Source organism: Teleopsis dalmanni, chromosome 1, assembly GCF_002237135.1.
Source record: "Teleopsis dalmanni isolate 2A chromosome 1, ASM223713v2, whole genome shotgun sequence".
NCBI classification, from domain to species: Eukaryota; Metazoa; Arthropoda; class Insecta; order Diptera; family Diopsidae; genus Teleopsis; species Teleopsis dalmanni.
In genome coordinates this window covers 41,550,778-41,565,592 of record NC_051846.1, presented here as the reverse complement: position 1 = coordinate 41,565,592, position 14,815 = coordinate 41,550,778, and the positions used below count along the sequence as shown (strand labels likewise).

The window sequence follows — 14,815 nt, the reverse complement described above, 5'->3', positions numbered from 1 at the left end:
AAATTGAGACAGTTGATTTTCGCAAGCCTCTCTTAAAGCAAATTTTTGACCAGAAAAATCGTCCATCATTCGCCATGAGTTGGAACAGATGATAATCACTAGATACCAAGTCTGGACTATACGATGATGGCATAAGAACTTCCCAATTAAGCTCTCAGAGGTTTCGGCGAGTCATTATCGATGTGTATTCTAGCATTGGAACACAATTCCCCTCCTATTGCCTGAAGCAGCCGTTTCTGGGCGATTGCTTCCTTCAGACGTTCTGTTCCGGTTATGGACAGTACAGGAGCAGCTCTTGTATATGATTACCTGTCAATCTCACCAAACACATAACAAAACAGCAGTTTCCTGGCCGTCAATCCTTGCTGAACCACCATTTTAGCCGGCTTACTGCGATTCGACAACGACCATTTTCGTTTGAGGTTGTCATAAGTGATCCACTTTTCATCACCAATCACCAACCGACACAGAAATGAGTCGATTGAAATTCGATTCATGCAATTGGGTTTTTTTGCGTTAACTCGTGTGACACCCATACATCGAGTTTCTTTTTGTATCCAACCTTCTTTAAATGGAACCAAACGGTTTTTTGTGCAATCTTTAGCTCTTGAGCAATCGACAATCGACTCGACAGTTTCCATGATCATATGTTAAATTTCTTCCAATATTATAATAAAAACGATATTACTCGAGTACCCAGAATAGTTAATTTAAGTTGTTATTCCCTTTGTAAATCACTTTAATGGGAGCATATAAATCCACCTAAACTTTTCTTGTGGAACGTGACTAAAAATACTACTACTACTGATGTTCTGGGTTTAGCATTTAAACTTATACTATTAATAATTTTAAGAGGACACCTACTAATAATTTCTAAATAATATATTCTAATATTAATTTTAATACCACTTTAAGTAATAGAAAATCAAAAATATTAAGTTAAATATCGTTGTTTTTATTACGTTCACTTATAATTTAAATGTTTTATAACAAAACTTTATATATGATAGATATATATACAGGAGAATAAAATTTTGATTTTTTGTGTAAACGACAAATTTTAAATGCTTTTAAATTTAATTTATATAGAAACATAATAATTTTTGTATATATAACAGATTAAAAATACATGAACAATCATATTGAATTGCACATACATCAGTACATTATCTTGTATATGTAAATGGCAAGTGATCTTAAAAACTTTTATTAAATATTATATATTATAAATTGATATCATGTTATCGTGTTATCGAATTTGGTATATTATCGTGGAAACTATCAAGCGCAGTATTATTTACAGCACCGAAATTCCATTTCATATTCATATTATTTTTATCGCATTTATTTACAATAATTTGCCGATCGCTTGGCCTTGCCTCCAAACACCTTTGACCAGACGTACCATGAACTAACCACTTATTTTTACGATCATAAAACCAAAATTGGTTGCCACCTTGATTATGGCAATCCCACAGCCAAACTGGGGCATCCCTACTTGAATCCGAAACATCCAGACAATCCAACTTGCGACGTAAACGCAAGTCACGATGCCAACTAAGCGCCCAATTTTGATTATGCTGTGGTCTTTTTAAATTATCTGCACAAGGGTACAAACCAATTTGGGAATGGCGTGGTTTACTCAGAGTATCAATACAAAGCGTTGGTGTGTTAACACTCTGTAAAGCACCATAAGCATAATCTGGTGGTTCAATTGGTGGATAGGTTTTTACTAAATCAAAAGCAACATTTTCCATAAACCATTTGAATGATTTGCAGTGCAATTTTTCGCGTATCGCTTTCTGTTGTGTAAGATCTCCTGCATCAATTGTTTCATAAAGACCTTGTCCACGGTCATACAAATATTCTTTATATTCATCCATCCAAACCTCAGCAACACGTTTGTAATTCTAAAAGAAAGTAGAAATGATGCAATAATCATTTAATCAACTAAACACAAGAACATACCCTATGTAAGTAATCAGTCTTTCGCGGACTTGGTGCACTTTTACGTGGGCCTCTATAGACGTGACCAATACGGGAACATGGTGCATCTAACATTTCACCTCCACACATCCAGATTTTAAAACTCAATTCATATTGTTCCCCACCCCAAATATCTAATCCTTCATCATAACCACCTAGTTCCCAGAAAAACTCTTGAGATATTGCAAATAAACCACCAGCCATGACAGGACTTTTAAATGGTTTACTTCTATCTACCAAGTCTTCTGGTAGTAAAGGTAAACGTTTGTAATAGAACTCCCAATCGAAGGCACCACGTGCTCCTTCATCTTGTGCCCGATACTCAAAATTGGAATGATCAATAACATCGATGAATGGACACACTGCTGTACGCTTATTCTCTGCGATTGGATCGAGTAGTGGAGGCAACCAGTTGTAGTTAGTTTCAATATGTGAATCCAAAAAGATCAATACATCAGCAGTGGCTTTCCTTGCACCAGCCGTACGAGCTCCAATTAAACCAGTACGATTCGGTAAACGTATGATTTGAACTATTTTAAAATTAGCTGCCACATATTGATCAAGTTCCTTAAAAAGTTCTAAAAAGAAAAATATATTATTGCAATAAATTTATATATATATTTATATGACAGCAAAAACCTCATAACGAAGCTTTAGAATCCGAAGAAGCCGAAGATAAGTTGAAGTTTATAAAGACTTATTTAAATTTTTTACTCCTTGTTAATTATAAAACATATGTATATTAAATATGCCAAAATGGTTTTATATAAAAATCACTGATAACAAATATTTGACATGGACCTAAACAATAAATTCACACTATTCCTGAGAACTTTGAAGACAATATGATATTTGGTACAATGGAAATATTTTTATTCAAATAAGATAAGATTTATTAAAATAATATTTTTATATAGAATATTATTAAAGAAGAATATACAAGTACTACATTTATGGGGTTTGATCAAAGAGTATGGTGTGCGGTGACGGGCGCTACATCTTATTACCAGTAATTTAAGTGGTAATTATCAGTCAGCGTCAGCTCTTACGTTATGCTTACCGAACGACTTAATAAGATGTACATGAACGTATTTATCTATTTTTTGTAAGATAAAATATCGAATCTGGAAATTCATGTGAAACTTTGTATTAGAAACGGAATTAAGATTGACGACAACTATAAAGTTAGGAATCATTTTAAGGGGTTTAAGAAGTATAAAAAGAACATATTAAATACGACGCGAGGCATGAGCGTTGTAACACATCCATTATTAATAAAAACGGGAAATAAATTAAACAGATTGTGTTTACAAATAAAAGAATAGCCATCAGAAGTGTAGCTGGAAAAAATACTAATAACCATCAAAATTGATTTCAGTATCCTATCTTTCGACTATATTTATCTATAAGACTAGTTTTGAATCATACAAAAAAATGTTATTTAATAGAATTTATGGCAAACCCAGCTGAAGTCAATATTATTATATATTAATATTCATCGTCATCATACAAGATATCTTAATCCTTTTCACTATTTTTATCTGGATCGAAGATTTCGAAATTGTAAGAGAAATCACAAATCAACAAATGCTAACGTCTCTCTAAGGTCTAAGCACTAACTAAGGTGGTTTATAATCTAAACAATTTGCTAATCTTAAATCCCTTATATATAAAATTAGTCTAATAATTATAATTCAATCGTGTATGACTGAGTATTAACGGGTTTATAATTTATATAAAATATACTAAACTTCTTTTTCATAATGAATGTGTTTTTTTACTCGTGGGTCGTTTTAAATGAGTCATTTGTGATTATTTTTACAAATTTGTGATTGTAGATACTTTTAATAGTTTGTAATACCGACCCAATTCATCACTTTTTTATCAATAAACATGAGGCAAACTCATTTCTTAAATAAATTTGCAACCACCATTATATAGAACCTAAAAAATAAATTAAGTGCAATAAGTCAAAAGACACCTCTTAAAGACACCTCTTGATACTAAGTCCTAAACTAATTAAGAATATAAGATTATCAGTGAAATTGTTGTTGTTATGAACTATAAGTACATAAACTAGACAAGTAACCTGATTTATCTTATTGAAAGGATAGAAGAATCTAAAGGTACGTATTCAGCAATTGTCAAAACAAATTCCGCCTCCTATGCGACACAGATAGATATTTAAGTAAAATCAGTAAGAGCTTTTAACCTACCATACAGAGACTGTATACTTAAAACTACCAATTACAACCAAACAACGTTGTCAGAGACCCCCGTTTCCAATCTCTATATATAACACAACCTGACATGTGGAATACAAACTGTCCTACTTCAGATTGAAGTCCAGATATATCCACGTTCTACTACCATCCTCAACGAATGTATCAACTGCGGCACTACTTCTTATGACATCGTCGATTCACTTACCTAGTGCATATATCAACTTCAGTCGTGTTGAGTTATGATTTCGCCCCTTGATATGAATGTTTCTTCTTTTCAATACAGGCTAAACTTAATTATTTCCATCTAACACCTATCCCATCTCTACCATAAATGTGCAACATTCTTCCACCTAAATCTGAGCAACCCATCCCATTTTCCCAACTCTTGTTACAATATATCTTGTTATAGGTGTGATTGCTTTCTAGATTTAAATAGACTGAGCGACACTTTATCTGTAAATAGATTCGGTGCTTCCTGGATTAATACATATTATTGCAAGTACAATTATTCGACTCAAATAAAAACGGTATATCACATGTAAGGTAGTAATATTTATCTAGATAGTGTTATGTGATAAACATATATCAAATGCATCAAATGCATCACTGATTTAATAGTTATTCAATTCATATGTTTATATGTTTATATGCCTGCCACTTTTGTTACGTGTCAAATAGTTAAATAAAAATATTATTTACCTTTCTCGATTACTAAAGTCAGAAATATCTTTATATGACACTTTACTTGCGTGTCAAGTAGTTAAATAAAAAGACTAATTACCTTCACGATCACTGAAATCATCAACTAAAATAATTTCTTTTAGTAACTCTGGGGGTGAACGATTTATCAAGCTGTGCACAGACCGCATAAGCACACTGAAGTGCTCATTAAAGTAAGGTATAATTACACTGACGGTTGGTAGTTTCGCTGAATACTCCTTCTTGCGACAACTGCAATCATAAAACAAATGAATAATTTTAACAAAATACTTTTTAAAAAAATTATTAATTACCCTTCGTAGCGTATATCATTGATTGAGCGGTTCACAGATATTGAATCTGATAATAGTGCATTAAATCCATTTTGAAGTGACATAGTATGCTCCAATTCACGCTGTGACTCATCATCAATCTTGGCACGTTTACCTTGCTCACCGATACCAACACGTTGCGCATCACGCTCCATAGCGGTATAGTCATGCCAATCTTTCTTTAGCTGATTTGGTGCCTGCAGTTGCATACTGCTCTTATCCTCATTCTTCTTGTTATGTTTTCGATTACCACCAATCTCATTTTTTGCCTGTCTTCCGTTGTCTTCTATTGGTGGTACTATTTGTTGATGTGCCACTGGCTGATGGTGTCCACGTTTATGCGCCGGTTCCACCAATTGCGCTGCATGTGGATTTTCTATATGCTTCGGCCGATTCGTATATGGACTAGCTGAGATCCAGGAAGTGAATATCATAAAAAGTGTAATAGAAGCTACCAGTAAAATTGTTGTTTTGATTAGCCATTTTAAATTTGGACGTCGTCTCATTCTTTACTTAACATTTAATTTATGGAATAGCTAAGAAGTTCAATTTGAAATACGTGTCGTTCTGCAGACCTACATGAATACTTAAAGCAAACTGAAAAGCAAGAGAATAGTGCTATGTTAAACAATTTATTTTATGCTGATAACGCATACAATACGTCAAAAACAACACTAAACGCTAAAAACTCATTAGGAAAATTAGATAAAAATGTTTTCAGTGAGTTTTATAGATAAGCAGTCACTCTCACAGACTTCATTTTAAAATCTATTTTTTGTTTTTTTTGGAAATTATACTTTTAAATTAATTGAAATAATAAGCATTTTCATTTTAATTAGCAGAAGAGTATCAAAAAACCTTATACATCACAGCTTACGGCTCGATTACGAAGAGAGTAGATGTAGCTGTAGATGTTTACACAGATTTGTTTATATAGTTTTTACCCAAGTTTAATTTTTTTTTAATCCGCAGCTGAATAAATGCTGTGTTTAACGTTTTGATGAAATATTTACTCTAGAGGCCAAGTACTGTTACCAACAGTATTTGAGGGCAGCAAAAATAATCAGCAATCCAAACAAGAAAATATATAAACCTCACACACATCGCATATACGAACTTATAACTTAAATCTAATATCTACTATTGTACATCAATTCTTTTAAGAATAGGTTCTAATAATAGAATAGATTAACTTCAATTAGAAATCCAAACAAATATATATATAAGCCCCACTTTCATCGTATATAGGAGCTTAAAACTGTAAACTGATTTATACTGCAGTAAATCATTTTATCCAAAGGTTAAGTTCCTTTAAAACTAACATTTTCTTTAAAGAAGATATAAGAATAAAATATTGTTTAATCAAAAAAAAACACTTCAGTTTTATTAGAACCTATACTTATATAGAACCCATATCAGTTTTAAGTTTGTATGTACGATATGTGTGGATTTTATATATATTTATATATATCTTATTTGAATTCCTACTTAAATTTTTGGTTTTAAAAGGGTTTTTTTATTAAACAATATTTTATTCTTATATTTTCGTTATATTTCCCATACTCCAAGAAACAACTTCCCTATCTTAAATTCTATCGCCTCGAGTAGTTTTTTTTTATGGTGAGGAGGAGGAATGCCTTACGAAACGTCAAACCGACCATCGTTGGAATGATGTGACCGACTTTTTAACACATAAATATCTAGTATAAGGACTAAAACATCACCTCTATGGAGAAACTTATTACCCACGGAAGTACCTTCGCATTTCTTCGGGTTTCTTTAAGGGTCTCTTTTATGTTGGTGTTCCAAGCCATACTGTTTTGATTTGCATCCAGACCACGTATTTTTTTGTGTCTGCCCTTTTTATTAACCTAGTTCTTACTTCGCCTTTTTGGGTCTAATTTCTTCACTTTGAGAACTTAAAAACTATTTACCTCGAGTACTTGTCTTCAGGTCTAATTTCTTCGCTTTGAGAACTTACAATCTACTTACCTCGAGTACTTGTTTTCTCCTTTCTAAGTCTAATTTCTTCGCTTTGAGTATTAGAAAACTACTTACCTCGAGTACTTGTCTTCTCCGTTCTATGTGTAATTTCTTTGCTTTAAGAATTTGAAAACTACTCACCTCATATGTGTACTCATGGATTCATATTTCTACTTTACATATTTTCAATGCGGATTTCTACAACAACAACAATGAAATCTTTTACAGGAGTTTTTTCTAAGTCCAGAAAGTTAAATAAAAATGAAATTAATTAAAAAAAACTATCAAATAAATTTAACTTTGATTTTTTACATTTTTTTATTTATACAAAAATATATAAAATATATTATATATTACATTGTGACATGTTATCCATTTTTTTAATGGTACACTTTATATTTATTTTAAGTTGTAAGAACAACTCCTTCTATTCATCAAAGAAATAAAATATGTAGTTATATTTATTATTATTATCTTGATAATTATTCTCTCTTAAAGTAACATGTTTACTTGACCAAAAAACCCCGACAAGACTTACGAAAAGCAATCAGGCGTCGTAAATAACTAAAACCAAAACGTAGACCTAACGCCTCTTCGAACTAATGAAATATCAGTTCACTGTCCTCTGATCAAACCACTTTTAACGTTTAATAGCTTAAGTTAATGCCAAAACTTATCAGCTTCCTAAAATATGAGGATGATAAATAATTACTTCGGTGACTTGCGGTACGCCATTAGTTGTCGATGACAAGTAGAACCGAGAATACTCCTAGCCGCTCGAAAAATTGTTGGAATAGCACTTTTTTAGTCTACTGACTAAATTACTATTATGAAAGAGTTTTAATGTCATATAGTTGGAGTTAATGCTGAAACTTTCCAGTTGCTTCGATGAAATATAGTTATGATAAATGATAATTGTTTCCACTTAAAGTATATTAATATAACAGTTAAGGATATGTCCATATCCATATCTTATACAATAGGTGATTCCATATTGTCTACAAGAGTGAATTCCTGTTTGTTTATTCGTTACTTCTTATTAAACTTTTTATTGTGTTAACTGATTTGTTATAACCCGGGTCACAACAAAGGCATGTTTTCATATAAAACTTCCAGATAGAAAATCCAGGATCGTTTTTCAAATATAACCACAAATACTTACCTGCTGTAATATTTACAATTTTTTTTTAAATATAACAATCATTTCGCACTAATGTTGTCTCTTTCCCACACTATAAGCAACGACACGAGTATTAATTTTAACAACCCGAAAAGTAAACGATGTGCTAAAGACCCAAGTATTTTAATACTGGTACTACATATGCCTGTACTGATACTACAGATAAATTATAAGGATTCCTGTTCAAGTCCTGTACTCAACAAAACTACCATATTTTTTTTTTATTTTAATTCGTATTTAATGATGATATTTGTTGAAAATCTGTTTAAGATCAAACCACTTTATTATAACATGATAGATTATATAGCTTATACCACTGAACATATAATGCTACTGAGTTTTTTGGACTTAACATATTAAATACTGCCAACTACTTAAAGCTACGACTGCGAGAAGAACTGATCAAGGATATTGCATATTTTTCAATAAAGTTTCCTTTCGGAAATATACTTTGTTAAACTTTAAACTGTTGACCTTTGACCAAGGTCTAGCTGTAACAAAACAAGCTTTTAAACAACGAAACCCAAATAAGCAACACTAGACTATGTTTCACAAATGTTTTACATTATAAATTTAATGTCCAGTCATCAAATTCCATAACTGGAAATACTCGAACACCTTTAAACATTAACTAAAAGAAAATAAAAAAATTTATACTAAAATTATGATTACTCAGTAGCATTTATAATAGTGATGTTCAAGAAATTTTATAAACATATATACTATACTAGAAGAGACATAAATGTCCATTTAAAAGTACATTTTTCTGAAACAAATTATAGACAACAATAAAAATATTATATAAAATATTATATTAAATATTGTATTTTTTGCCATAGTATACCTATCAATTCTATATTCTATATGATATATTTATTGCGAAATAAGAACATAAAGTTAACTCACTATATATATGTATCTATCTTCTCATATATATCTATCTTCACTAATGATTCCACGATAGGTTGCAGTGTCGGTACAGGAATATGGTGTTTTTCAGGCGGAAGTGTTGACAATTGAAAGGCATGTAGAATAGTAATCACAGGTTACATTTACAAAAATAACATCACTATTTTACCAGATAGTCACACGCTGAGTCTATTCGTCACAACTTCTTAACTAATAGAACAAATCGTAAGATTAACTAATTACCGTAAACCAATTGCACAATGTTTTTCTTATCTAGATCTTCCTCGACGTCGAAATATTAAATTAAAAACGCAGATGAACTGACGAGAAGAGGATCTGCCATTTGAAAACACTATTGAATGTAACTAAAAGTTCTATTATAATTAAATATTTTCAAATAGCAGACTATAGATAGAAAACTTTTGGATCAAGTTAAAACAATAATACATTATGGTCTAGATACCACCTAGAGCAGATATTATTGCTGATAATCAGGAACAGGAAAGATGTTTCAAACTAACCATAGACATGACTATTCAAGAACAAGTGGTCAACTTCGAATCCTACACAACTGCAATCACTTAAAAGAAAACAAAACTATATATTACTTTCCATGTCTATGCATGTCCTACTAGAAAGCCAACAGCTACCCTAAAAAAATTGATCTTTAATTATTTCAGAGAACTAGCGGAAGTTAGTATTAACGACGAGGGTCCTTAACCACCCGGACTAGATTTAATCGAATGCTCACATAAACATGCAATCAAACAGTTAGTAACGTGAATATAGCATCAAATCGAATATAGCATCAAATCGAGTGTAGAATGAAATCGAATGTGACATCAGTGCAAAAACGCTAATTAGACTCATAAACTCGTCACCAAACCAAACTCGAACCAACTATCTATAGTATGTCTATTTGTGTTCTGAAAGATTGGTTTAATATTGGTATGCAATAATCATTGTTCTATATGAGTTTGGATGAGTTATAATATGAATCTATAATTGAACTAATACGATAGAAGTCTGCATATAACCATAAACCACAAAGATAACATAAAAGACATACTTTCATTTTGTATAAAAGGCATATATATGTTAACCCGCTATTACCCCGAATTAACAAGCCTATATCTCGTGTTCTTGAACACGATTTAAACTAAACACACACCGGTCTGAATACTTTATTTATCTTTAGCACTAATTTTATTTAATTGTATTGCAAAAATATTATTCTATGCAATTTCTGTGTGATAGATAATAATATAGTTAAGTATTAAATCACGTAATACTTATATTTATATGTAGGAATGTGCAAAATTAGCAACATATTTTATGTTTTAAGACTGAATGCATCATTAAGTCTTTACCTCTATTTGCAATATGAAATTGCTTAACGGTCTGTAATCTTGACAGACACCTCGTCTAACTGTCAGGTATTCATAATTCATTTATTGAAGTTTCTCTAATTATAGATTTTCTTTATTTCTATTCTTGCAAAATCGTTGACCTGCTAGTTAGTTGTAGGATATTGCCGATTAATTCTTTTTCATTTACTGACTTCTTTAACATAATTTAACAATTTTCATTAATTATTAAAAAAAAATAAACTTAAACATAAAAAATAAATAAATAGTTAGTATACACTTACAAGTATCAAATCACATTAATTTTTTTTTTATAGATTTAATACAAAAAACAACAATTAACGAGCTAATTGTGATAGTGCAAACACATTGTAAAGATGTAGATTAAGAATATAGATTACTGATTTAGATTAAAAGTTTGAGGGCTTTTTATTAACCTTTTTATTAGTATTACTGGACTACATTAAATTTAGGATTTTTATGCTATTTTTTTATAATCTGGTTATGTGTAAAACCATGATTTTATTTCTTCGTATTTATTATTGCTTTCATTGGTTTCAATTTTTATAATGAAAACAATTATAATTATAGTAGGACAATTATAATTGCCCTTCTAAATTAATTTCATATCAATAGTGGAACAAATTTAATGAATCCACCCACTCTATGATGCTCTTTTTACTTCATAAATTATTTATAGCAAAAATGCTACCTAGCAATACCATAACATATATGACAAAAACACAAAAACAAACAAAAACAAGCAAAAGTGATAACAAAAAGCATAAAAAATGTCTAAACCAACCAAAAGTGCCAGCTAACAGCACGAAATTTACAAGATAAATGCCACATTATGTCACATTAATTTTTGAAGAAGACATCATTTTTAATGTTTATAAAGTGTGACAAATACTACGGAAACTCCACGTTATCATAGGAAGTAATTTCAAAGTGGTTTACCTAGTTTTGTTGTGATTGTATAAACGCTTAAGATGCTAAGCAGACATAACCAGACATTCAAATTACGGAAGTAGTTATATTAAAAATTCAGAAAAAATCTTATATATGTTTATAAATATATTTTAACAATAAAAAATAAACAATAATCCACCGTTCAATGAATTGATCTATAAATTAAAGGATGAAACAAACAAAACATAATCCATATGTGATTTATTTCACTATAGGTACTATCGAGCAGATATTTTCACAACATGTCTACTCAGTAGTAGACATGTTATCTACTCGTAGATAAGGCTTTTTTTTTTTGTAAATTTCGAGCGAAAGGTATAACACTTGAGTTTAATTTATAACACTCTAGATATTTTGCCAGAGTAACAAAATTACTCTGAAATTAACAGTTGTTTTATATTACTTGACAAGAATGGTATTTGATTTGACATATGTATTTACGGAAAATATAAATGCCCACTAACAAAACTACAAAAATGGTAGTTTAAACTGAAAACGTTTGATTGGGCAACGAAGTTAGACACGTCGAGAGTTAATCTGGATTGAATCCAGTATATCTAAGTATATCCAGTATATATCTAACATTTCCACTGGCTTCGTAAGACCAGTTAACTTACTTGGAAACATACTATAGATTTACCAACAACAGAATTAATCGAATTACTTTATAAGGTGCTATCATATCTACATAACTAATCTGATGTTTATTTATTTTAAAATTTACAAAAAAAAATGTCTATAATAAAACCTTACCAAAATCCGACATAATCTCTGCAAATAATGAATATGAAATATCACATTTTTTCAAAAGATATATAAAAATTGGAATAGTGTTGCTGCAATTTTATATAGCTGACAATGTCGAAAAATCAATTTAGACCGTGTGCGAGTTCATGTAAATTGAGGTAAAATAAATTGAAATTTCCTAGGGATTTTTTGCACTCCACTTATGTAAATATTTATTTATTTATTTATTTACTGCACTTATTTATTATTTTTGGGTAAGTTTTCAAATTTATTTATTTATTTAATAAATTTATTTAGTTATTTATTATTTATTATTTATTATTTATTTATTATTTATTTATTATTTATTTATTATTTTATTTATTATATATTTATTTATTTATTTATTTAATAAATATCTTATAAAATTTTAGCAATGGTAACACCTAATTTACTTAATTTTTATCTAATTTACCCTACTCGAAATTCTGTTAATACTAACATTCGCTGCCATACCGACATAATTTACTATTTCCCTTAATTTACCATTAATTTACTCGAACTGGCACAAGGCCTTAATCTGATTTTTATTTACTTCAAAATTAAAAAAAAAATTCTCTAATGAAATTCCTGTTAAAATTGAACATAATCCCTGCAAATAATAAATATGAAATATCACATTTTTTCAAAAGATATATAAAAATTGGAATACCGTTGCTGCAATTTTATAGAGCGGATAATTTCGAAAAATGAATTTAAAAGTAAATAATTTCAATAAAAATAAAAGAAATAATAAGAATAATAAAAAAATAATAAATAATAATAAAATAACAAATAAAAAAATAAATAGTTATAAAATAATTTTATAGTTTTGTTTTCATTATCACTGACTAATCAATCAGCCCTCGTACTTCCATCGGTAAGCAGTTAAGAATGCAAAGTTGCGTTTTGTTGGTAAAAAAAAAAAAACAAAAAACAAAAAAAAAAAGAAAACAAAAATAACTCCCGTGGTGGTAGATAAACATATACACAACTGATATGTTTATCTACCACTACAGATAAGAAGACGATTAAACAAAAAATTTTCCAATACATGTGTAATTATTTATTTATGCAAATGACTTTTATAAAAAAAAATAAACTAAAAAAATATTTTCATTGTTGTGCAAATTTTACAAAAGAAACTGTTGAAGTTAGGCAAAATAAAATAAAAAAACATTTATAAGTACTTGTGTCAGGTAAAAAATAATTAAAATACACATAATTTTTAATTATTCAACGACTTAACGGGCAAGCTTAACGCGCTAGCACCGATAAAAAATAAACAAAACTCCGGCAAATTATTTAAATGATGTGCATTCTTTTGTGTTCTTTTTCTTATTGTTTTATGATTTGGGTAACCTTAAAAAAACCAGTTTAAAACAAGACGAAGAAGCATTATTCATGAATATTTAAAATGTTCTTGTTTTATTTATTTTTTAATTAAGACTTTTTGTTAAAAAAAGTCTTCAGAAAAAAGTTGAATATTTTATATATAACATAAATTTAAGAATTCACTCACCTTAAAGTTTAACTAGTATTAAAAAATATATCACAATCGAGAACACTACCCGCGCACTTTAAATTTTATCAATTTAGTTTATTAATTTAATTTATAAACCGAAATTAAATTTAATCTAAACGTACGCTAAACACAAATTCTGCCGTGCGAGAATACAAACAAAATGCAAGCACGTCGCTTCAGTCTTATTGGAATTTGTTTGATTGCGGTTAGCGATGAGAGCATTTCGATTTATAAAAATATTTATCGATTTTAGTACTACCACCGCGTTCACACTTTACTGTTAATTATCATAATATAAAGAATTTTAAACAAATTGTAAGCATATAATAAAATACAAAATAATATAAATAGTATAAAACAATTAAGAAAATAAATTAATTAAAAATATTTTAAGTAGAAACCAAATTTAAACAATAACAAACAATAATTAAATAAAAGTCAACAAACAATAATTAAATAAGTCATAACTTAAAGTTATATTGATTGTTATACAAATATAACATTTTTTAGTTGATTTACTATAAAGTAATACTAATTATAAAAGTAATATAGGCTATATTAATATAAATTATTAATATAAATATAATTTAAAGTAATTATATTACTATTAAAGTAATACTAATATATAATAAGTATTAAAGTAATACTAATATAAGCTCTGTACTATTAATTTTTAAGTAAAAGTCAAGTAAAATTATATATAAAAACAAAATAGTCAGAGAAATAAGTTTACGCATAAAGAACAAGGATTTAAGTAAAAATCTGATATATAATAGGTATGCTATCATACTTTTTATATAAAAGTCAAGTAAACTAATATATAAGAATAAAATCGTCTCTAAGAAAAGCAATTCACGCTGAAAGTAATAAAT

General features: G+C 29.2%; 2 protein-coding genes across 2 annotated transcripts in view; both read right to left on the bottom strand.

Annotated features, from left to right (window-relative positions):
* The window catches only part of LOC119680104 (DNA N6-methyl adenine demethylase-like), a 63,561-nt gene extending 62,920 nt beyond the window's left edge, over positions 1–641 (bottom strand). Inside the window, exon 1 of the mRNA XM_038092762.1 lies at positions 375–641. Coding sequence (XP_037948690.1) covers positions 375–641 — 267 coding nt within the window. The remainder of the gene's footprint in view (positions 1–374) is intronic.
* A 470-nt stretch (positions 642–1,111) lies between these two features.
* On the bottom strand, positions 1,112–13,984 carry LOC119668794 (N-acetylgalactosaminyltransferase 6). The gene is made up of 5 exons (XM_038078435.1): positions 13,941–13,984; positions 5,225–5,839; positions 4,993–5,162; positions 1,969–2,564; positions 1,112–1,910 (listed from the first exon to the last, which is right to left on the bottom strand). The coding sequence occupies exons 2-5, from the start codon at positions 5,746–5,748 to the stop codon at positions 1,242–1,244; spliced, it is 1,959 nt and encodes a 652-aa protein (XP_037934363.1). The 5' UTR covers positions 5,749–5,839; positions 13,941–13,984; the 3' UTR covers positions 1,112–1,241.
* Between the last annotated feature and the right edge of the window lie 831 nt (positions 13,985–14,815).

Coding starts and splice junctions, on each gene's coding strand:
- LOC119668794 (XM_038078435.1), bottom strand. CDS start 5,748: ATGAGACGACGTCCAAATTTAAAATGGCTAATCAAAACAACAATTTTA. Junction 2,565..4,992: donor TGATTTCAGTGATCGTGAAG/GTAATTAGTCTT, acceptor TTTTCTTTTTAG/AACTTTTTAAGGAACTTGAT. Junction 1,911..1,968: donor AGACTGATTACTTACATAGG/GTATGTTCTTGT, acceptor ACTTTCTTTTAG/AATTACAAACGTGTTGCTGA.